Source organism: Wolffia australiana, chromosome 5, assembly GCF_029677425.1.
Source record: "Wolffia australiana isolate 7733 chromosome 5, ASM2967742v1".
NCBI lineage: Eukaryota > Viridiplantae > Streptophyta > Magnoliopsida > Alismatales > Araceae > Wolffia > Wolffia australiana.
In genome coordinates, this window is record NC_135839.1 from 9,350,706 (window position 1) to 9,360,215 (window position 9,510).

General features: G+C 39.1%; 1 protein-coding gene across 1 annotated transcript; it reads left to right on the forward strand.

The window, feature by feature from the left end:
* The first annotated feature begins 4,247 nt into the window (after positions 1 to 4,247).
* Positions 4,248 to 6,140, forward strand: LOC144703389 (pentatricopeptide repeat-containing protein At2g37320-like). The gene is made up of 2 exons (XM_078575569.1): positions 4,248 to 4,272; positions 4,480 to 6,140. Exons 1-2 carry the CDS (start codon positions 4,248 to 4,250, stop codon positions 6,138 to 6,140), a joined length of 1,686 nt encoding a protein of 561 aa, XP_078431695.1.
* The last annotated feature ends 3,370 nt before the right edge of the window (positions 6,141 to 9,510 follow it).

Here is a 9,510-nt window from a genome sequence, read left to right on the forward strand (position 1 = left end):
CACTGTTCTTTATCTACCACTTTCTCTAATTTTCCATAAAGTTTCCTTATATAATCATCAGATATTTGAAACGAAAAAAAATAGCCTCTCAATCTAGAAATTTAAATTTATCAAAAAACCCTTAGACATTAAATTTCCACTTCCTCAAAAATAATAATAATAATAATTCAAATCTTTTATTTAATTATAGGATCTGCAGGGTGTTCTTCCTTTTTAGGAATCTCATTCAATAAAATATAACTGATATTCTCATAAAGATGAACCTTTTTTTCCCTAGAAGTAGTACAAAGTTCCTTTAGATGTTTGGATAAAATTATTTTGAACAGGATCTACTAAAGTCGTAGTCATAGTGGCTTCTTCAAAAATATCAATTGGGTAGTTATATTATCAGATTATTTAAATGCACTAGGATGAGGAATAGGTGGGATATAATATTTTGAATTTGGAACTACCATTTTCATTTTCTCACGATTTTCATGTCAGTCCTCTTCCTTCAGATTATTTTCCACATATCTTTATGACTTGTTCAACTCTAGCGTCAAAGGTGTCAGGAGTAAATATTCCACTTCTTGAAATAGAAATCTAATGTTACTTACCATATCACAGACATCATCACTGGAAGTAAAATTACTACAAACATTTTTTTCTTGATTTACCACACTATTCTCGAGCAAAGATAAATTTCTAGAAAAATATTAGGGTGGGTTGGGAGTTAAACTGAAATAATAGGGTGGGTTGTGTTCCTCAGAAAAAAATCATCCATTTTTCCTTTCATCCTATAAATTTTGTTGCTAGGTTTATGATCATATATTCATTCATATATCTCTCAATATCAATTGTCATTTCTTGCATGCAATTTAGTGTTGGTCAAACATCGTTTGATAGGTCATCTCCTCTTCCTTTAGATCCCTAAAAATTTATGTCAATGTATGATTAATTTTATAAATTGAGAATAATAATTTAGAATAGGAAGTTTCGTAGAAGGATGATTTTTGTGTGAATGTTGAGGGACAAGGAGGTTTGATTGGAAGGTTTTCCTTCCTCCCATATTCTAATTTTGGCTTTCAATGATCATAGGATTTATATTTTCAACCAAATGAATTTACATGTTCATTCATTTGAAAAAAGTTATCAGAATGTGCATTATTTGAATAAAATATCATAAGATGTGACCTGTATGAAATATTTAAACTACTCATTTAGTTACTTCATAGCCTTACCCAGTATTCCAATATATATTTGATGGTTTCCCTTTTCAATTGTAGTTCCATTGCCTTAACATCAATGAATTATCAATGATTTTCTCCTGTATCCATGTCTTTATTAGAAAAACTGCTCAGTTTCCATAAACTTCTCCATGAACTTTATATGTGTCAGCATATGTTTCCACAAAGTACCCCATTAGATATGTATACAATGTTTCTATCATTTTTGTTAAGTCCAACATAAATATTTTGGATAAATTCCAATATAAAATGATATGATGTGGACATTTTCTATTGAGTGCTATGAATATCACCAAGAATTCTCTGAAGTAATTATTTCATTTAGTGAAATAACCGATGGTTTTTGTCACTGCATTCGTCTTCCGAAATAAATAGAACTTACTTAGGAATCATTTCTTTATTTACTTCCAAGATTTAACATTTTAGACCGTTAGTTTGGACCAAACTTGGATTTATATCCAAGCATGAGACACTACTGAAAAACTACTCATAGAGAAAATATCAGTAGAACCCTCGAGATATTAATGAGGTTCCTCATTAAATCTACAATAAATACTAGGTAAATTTTAAATTATATGAGGGCCAATTATTTATTTTAATCCTCCAGATAAATGTACAGTAATTATGTTGTAAACATGAACTTCTTACGGGCGAAAGTATCCCCTAAGCTTCATTCTTCTTGCTCACTTATTTTATGGTTAATTTTGAGCTTGATTCTGATTCGTTTCCATTTATTCTTTAAGTACAATGTCATTTCCCTCTGACATTCAAGAAAAGGCTCTATGGTTGGGATGTTTTCTTGAAAACTTTGGCCTCTAGATACATATTTAAAGTATAACTCAAATTTATGAATGAATACTAAAACATATCATGTACACATTCTTTTACAAGAATATTATTTTAATAAGTTTAATTAAAATATATTTTCACAACTACGTCAAATAATATTGATATATAAGTCCTCATTGTTTCTCAGTAAAGTTCCTAAAGAATTAAGATAAATTGATCAAAAAATTACATGACCAGTAACAAAGTAAATAGAAGCTTAAACATAAAGGTCATAACTTGTAAAGCTTTTGACCCTCTGGTGAAAGTTATTACTTCTTAATAAGTTTGAATATACTAACTCATAAATGCATCATATTTCTTTTCTGACTCTCTAGAGAATATACTGACTCATTAATGATATTTGTGTTGGGTTCTTGGGTCTTGATGTGTATGAAACTAATTGGAGTCCTGCAGCGAAAAACTTGGAGTATAATCGAAATGTTATCAACAAAACAATGAATCGAATCATGTGAGCACCGATTGAATCTGTGTTTTCTTGGATCCTCAAGTGAGACATGCTGAGATTATCAAGTGTGCAGCGTTTATAAGTATAAATCCAATCCCTGGTTCATTAAATTCTCATTCTTCCCTTTGACAAGCTCCTATCATGACATGTCATTGTTGTTACGCTGGCTCGATTGCATCATGAATAGAGAGGAGCTAAGGGGAGAAAAAAGAAGAAGATGAAGAGCTCTAAACAATTGTGGCCTATGTGAATTTCTTTTAGCGCCTCCCCCTATTTATACTAAGTGAGTATTTTTCATAGAACCTCCAAAATTTAAGTATATATTCCAAAGTTCCAAAGACAATTTACGTGTGACCTGCTAGGCCCACTTATTAGTCTAGTTAATGACTCCAATGACCTAATAACTTTTATTAGCCTTCCAAATTAATAAATCACATCATCTTATAGATTATTAATAATGGATAGATTTAACCTAATTGATGGTTTTCTATCTATTTACTATTCATCATCATCACGTTTTTATTCTTCATGATATTTTTTCAAATAATCTAAACATCCTCTGCCTCCCATCTAATTATTCATCATCATTACATTTTTTTCTTCTTCTTAGTATTTTGCTCTCAAATAATCTAAACATCATGTGCCTCCATCTAATTATTCATCATCTTTGCATTTTTCTTCTTCAGTGTAGTTTTGATCATCAATATTAACCTCACATTTTTCTTCTTCAGTGTAATTTTGATCATCATCATCATCATAAGTTCGTAAATTTTTTTTAACTCTTCGGTATGTTTTGTTTCTCAAATAATCTGAACACCATCTTCCTCCATCATTCATCATCATTGACTTTTCTTCTTCTTCTTCTCTTGTATTCGAATAACCAGAACGTTATCTGCCCCCATCTATACATTATTTATCATCATCACCTTTCCTTCTTTGTTTTTTTTGTTTTGTTCTCAAATAGGACCGACGGTATCTGCCTCCAGCTACTTAGTACTCATCGCCACCTTTTTTATTCTTAATCATGTGTTCTTAAATAAGCTGACCACCATCTTCCTCGATCAAATTATTATTCATCATCATCGTCGTCACTTTTTTTCTTAATTTTTATATTCCAACAAATCAAGCATCATCTGACTCCATCTTCTTTTCGTCATCACCCTTTTCCTTCTTCATTTAGTTTTTTCTTCTCAGATGAGCCGAACATCATCTGCCTCCCTCCACTCATTATTCACTACCATCATCATCATCATCATCATCACATTTTTCCTTGTTTATTTTTTGGTTCAAAGAATCCAAAAATCATCTACCTCCATCAAACTATTATGCATCATCATCATCATTTTATTAATGAAATAAGCCGCACATCGTCTGCCCCCAACATCTACTTACCAATCATCATCATTATATTTGCTTTCACAGGACCCGAGTATCATCTACTCTTCATCTTCATCACCATCACTCTTCCATTTCTGAAACAAGCCGAGCAATAATCCACCTCTATCTACTTAGCACCTCTTTCTATTTCATAAAGTAGACGATGAATAAATATCAAATATATCAAGGTCTGTAACGGAGAATGATCCAGAATTTATATTATACGGTTTTGTAGTGTCCAATCAAATTCTTCATCGTCGACTTTATGAAATAGTTACTTGAGTTTGTTTATAAAAAAACACTCTTCATCTTCATCACTATCACTCTTCCTTCTTCTTCATAAAGTGACGATGAAGAAATATCAAATATCTGAAGGTCTCTAACAGAGAAATGATCCAGAATTGAAGTCTTTCTAATATAGAGTTTTTGTAACGTCCAATCAAATTCTTCATCGTCGACTTTATCAAATAATTACTTTGAGGTTTTTTTTTTAAAAAACACAATTATTCTCTTCACCTTCATCACAATTATTCTCTTTTTTCTTCTTCTTCTTCGCTATTTCTGAAACAATTAGCCGAGCAGAACCTGCTTGCCTCTTCCCCGCGGAGCTGGCCCGGTTAGACGCGCGGGCGGTGGCCCGCGCGGCCCGGGCAAGCGGCGATCCAGCCCGAGCCGCGCCGGCGCACGCCCTGGCCGTGGTCTCCGGCCATGGCTCGGACCCGCTCCTCCTCGCCATGTACTCAGCCTGCGGCCTCCCCGACCGAGCCCTCCGCCTCCTCGCGGCCGACCCCCCGTCGGACCACCTCTCCCTCGCCGCGGCGCTCCCTTCGGCCGCCTCGCCGGGCCACGTCGCGCAGATCCACGCCCGCGCGGCCCGCGCCGGCCTGCTCCCCCGCGCCGCGCCGACCGCGCCACTCCTCAACGCGCTCGTCTCCGCCTACGCCAAAGCCGGCCTCTTTCCGCTCAGCCTCCGCCTTCTCCAGACCGCCCTCGCCCCCGACGTGGTCACCTTCACGGCGATCATCTCCGCCATGGCACAGGCCGGCGGCCAAGACCACGACGCGCTCCGCCTCTTCCGGCGGCTCGTCGGGCTCGGCCTCGGGCTCGACGCGGTCGCGGTCGCCAGCTTCCTCCCCGCCGCGCAGCCCCACCACGCGCGGCAGCTCCACGCGGTCGCGGTCCGCGCCGGCCTCGAGCCCGACCGCCGGGTCAGGAACGCGCTGGTGGCGGCTTACGGCCGCGCCGGCCGCGCCGGCGCGGCCCTGGCCGTCTTCCACCGGACCCCCCCCGGCTCGCGAGACGCGGTCTCCTGGGGCGCCGCGATTACCGCGCTGGCCCGCGCCGGCTGGGCACGCCCCGCGCTGGACCTGTTCGGGGAGATGGTCCGCGCCGGCGAGCCGCCGACCCCGGTCGCGGTCTCCGGCGCGCTGGCGGCGTGCGCCGCCGCCGCGGCGGCGCGGCAGGGGCGCGAGCTGCACCAGTGGGCGGCGCGGCGCGGGCTCGACACGGGGCAGGCCTTCGTGGGGTGCGCGCTGGTGGACATGTACGCGAAGAGCGGGCGGATAGGGGACGCGCGGCGGGTCTTCGAGCGCGCGCGGGAGCGGAACGTGGCGACGTGGAACGCGATGATTGGCGGGTACGCGTTCCACGGGCGGGGGGAGGCGGCGCTGGCGGCGCTGGCGGCGGCGGAGGGGGCGGACGGGGTGAGCTTCGTGGCGGCGCTGGCGGCGTGCAGCCACGCGGGGATGGTGGGGGAGGCGGCGGGGGTGCTGGGGAGGATGGGCCGGGCCGGGGTGCGACCGAGGGCGGCTCACTACGGGTGCGTGGTGGACATGCTGGGGCGCGCCGGGGAGGTGCGGGGGGCGGCGGAGGTGGTCCGGGCCGCGGCCGGGGAGGTAGGGGAGGGGGGGTGGGGGGCGCTGGCCTGGGCCTGCCGGGTAGGCGGGGAGGTGCGGCTCGGGCTCGAGTCCGGGGCCCGGGCGGCGCGCGCGCGGTCCGGCGCGGCTGGGTATTACGTGACGGTGGCGAACCTGCTGGCGGAGAAGGGGCGGTGGGAGGAGGTGGAGACGACGAGGAGAGTGATGAGGGAGAGAGGAGTGAAGAAGGAGGCCGCTTGGAGCTGGGTGGAAGTGCTGGGCAGAGTGCATGTCTTTGTGGCTAAGGACAGGGAGCAGCACCCCGAGTGGGGGAGTCTCCGGAGAGTGCTCTTCTGCCTCACTGAACACATGGAAATGGGCGTTTAATAGAAGGGAAGTTGATGTTGTAGTTTAAGAGAAGTTGATGTTCTCCCACTTTAGTGTATTATGCAATTGGAAACTTTAGATGAAGTACTTGGACGAGTAATCTTTCATGTTTGATCTTTTTGGGGATGGAAAGTTTTGATGTTGGATGTTGTCATCTTGTACTTTACATCTCAGTTTGAGGAAACAAGGTAGGAATTTATTTTTTTGATTGGTTGTAAAGTTACGATGGTTTCTTTTATTATGTTGAATGGTGTTCTGCTACTGATTGAGTTTACAGATTTTACAGATTAATAGTTTATTTTTTATTTTTTATGTGTGTTAGATGATGTGGACCATTTGAAAAAGATATGATTAAAAGTGCAATAAATGTGATTTCGAAGAGCAAGATGGAGGGACATGTGGTGACTCAAAAAAAAAAGGTTGATTTATCCTTCATGAAATTCCCTGAACTCCAAGGAAGGTGACGCACGTATGTGGGATCACATCATTGGTCTCACAAAATTTGCTGATGCATTAAATGTGACAACATCATTGGTCTCACAAAATGTGTGATGCATTGAATGTGACAACCATTGCACATTATTTAATTATAGCTAAAAGTAAACATGGCCTCACAAAATTTGGTGTAATCATTGAATGTACAGAGGTGGAGCACAGTACATATTCAATACAAGTAACCATGGCACATTATTTAATCATTGAGCTGAAATTTTAAGGGCAGCTGCATCTTTTATCTACTCTATTCATCTATGACTACTGATATATAAGATGACACCAGACTCTGTGAAATTTTTCTTTGAACTAGCTTCCAACATCTATAAGCTATCGAAAGAGAGTGAATTGGAGCTAATCTGCACCTACAAACCACCATGGTCTTGGTGGAACATAAGGACCTGGGCTCAGTCTCTTTGGCTTTCGTTGTTTCATAATCATCATCACTATTTAGATTATATCCATTATCTCCTTTCATAACATAAATTTCCACCACATATGTCACTTCTGAAACCCCTCCATATCACCTTACCTCATCATCCTGTCATCATCACACTTTCATAAATATGTATATCCATACCTATGTATTTCTACCCATCACTGTATTATTCATATTTATTGTCTGTCTCACACATAAAAATCTACCATCTCATATCTCTCATATTAATCTTCCCAATATCTCTGTAAATATTATCTGTCATCTTCCTACCTCAACATTTCCTTCTTTCTACGTCCTATTTTATAAATATTATGTCTCACATCTTTAATCACCATTTAAATAATATTAAATTCCTAATCAGAATTCATTGTAGAGACTGTCATTACTCATCACCTAAAGAGCCATATTTTATTTAAGTTTTATTTATTGTATTGGTTGAACTTGAAAACCAAAAATGACATTGATTAACAACTTTTTTTTAGTTTATCAATGCACAAAACATGTTGAGCTAATCAATGAATATGCTCTATAATACCTTGATGAAACTCTATGGTAATGATATTTCACATCAAGCGAAAGAGCCTAAGAATGTTATTGAACTACTGATGAGATTATGGGTCTTTTTCTTGTGGAACTTACCCATTGGTGACTCAAAACAATAAAGTAGCATATGAGATCAAGAGGACTCTATGGTTAGCGATGAACTTATTGACAACACTCTCTCCATGGAGATAATACTCATAGTGATACACTCAGAGTTCACCATCAAATTAGAGATAATACTACATAAAACATTCCTAATATTTAGACCTACATTTATAGCGAACATGAATTGTATGTAGACTTATATCCATAAGTAGATATTTTCAACATGTATGACTCTTTAGGTTGTATCATATACAAACCTTCCTCAAGTTCCATTGAGGAAAGCAATATTGATATACATTTCCTAGAATTCATAATCATGGTGTGATGAAATAGAGAGAAGGTTTTGTTATCCTCATTTTTTGTCTTTGACCATTAACGTTTTCAATCACCATGCCATAATGTAGTCAACTTTTCGATCAGCACCAATATGTCCTTACTACTTAAACTCCATGCAAATGGTATCCTCAGGATGATCTGCCAAGTTACAAACTTGGTTATTTGGGATTCAGCAAGTTTTAGAATATATTCTGTCTTGCCAATTCCCATTCTTAAAATCATGAATATCCTCTTCGTAGGTCAGAGTATTAATTAATTAAATTAATATTATTTTACTATCAACATATTATTTATCAGATATCCAAAAAATTCATTAAAAGAAATTCTAAAAAAACGAATTAATCTAGAAAAAACACTAAAAATCCATGTAATCCTATCATTTGACCTCTTCACTGCCCTATATTTATTTGTGGGTAATTAAGTAAAAAACTAGCTGAAATTTTTTGCCATCTCTAAACTAAAAAGATGAAAATTAGTACATCCAATTTTAGACTTATCAAAGGGAAAAATAGTAATAGAAGGAATATTTTTTTAAAAAAAACTTATGTAGTTATTGATCAGAAATGGGTCGGATTTTCAGCTGGATGACCAGGGGTGATCAATAATATTTTTATCCATAGGGGTGAAAAGTTATATATGAGATGTCATACGGTAGGAAATTAAATTCTCTTGCATTGTTTACTTAACAAATTGAATGCCCTCAGAGTTATGTAAGTCATTTTCTCGCCACATAATTTAGTATAATTTTATCTATGCGCAATGCAAAAATGATCAAGAAGTTCCTCCATGTGAAAAATATTTGCGATGTAACTAATTTGTACCAGGCTTCAGATAGTGAGAGGAATAAATGGAGAGCCCAATGTGAGTCATGACCTGGAGAAATTAAGAAAAAATAATTTTTCGTGGTGGGAGAGAGGACACAAAAGATATACATAACAAACCAATTTTAATATGTGATTATTAATTTTTAATATTTATATTATGTTCCTTATTTTACATCATCCAGAAAATTTTCACTTAAAGCATTACTCAGAAAGTTTTAAAATAAGATAAATACAGATAAGAAAATGGTAGAATCTACCTTTTAGTTTCGTTTTATGTAGTCTTTCAAAAAATAAATTTTGCATGAGGAGAGCAAGTTTTATTTAGTACTATAGGTAGTCAACGAATGATGAAATAAATAAGTGATAAAAAGGAAAAGTTGATGGAAGTAACTTTTCAGATATCCATATATATTACATTTTTTTTTTATATCAGTACCTTTTTGTTATGAAGTCAGCTTTCGGGGTACTGATGACCATCAAGAATATTCCAACTAATGCAAATGATTCTATGGTAAACAAATTAAGAACATGGTATTTTGGGGAGATGTACCAACACAAAACCCAGAATAGGATAAAAAAAACTCAGGTATTCGATGCAAATGTCTCGAAACTTTAAGTTTAAATTGTATGT

What these genes read in the sequence shown, in the direction of transcription:
- LOC144703389 (XM_078575569.1), top strand. Translation starts at nt 4,248, where the DNA reads ATGAAGAAATATCAAATATCTGAAG. An exon ending in GAAATATCAAATATCTGAAG is followed by an intron (nt 4,273 to 4,479) that starts GTCTCTAACAGA and finishes TTAGCCGAGCAG; the next exon opens with AACCTGCTTGCCTCTTCCCC.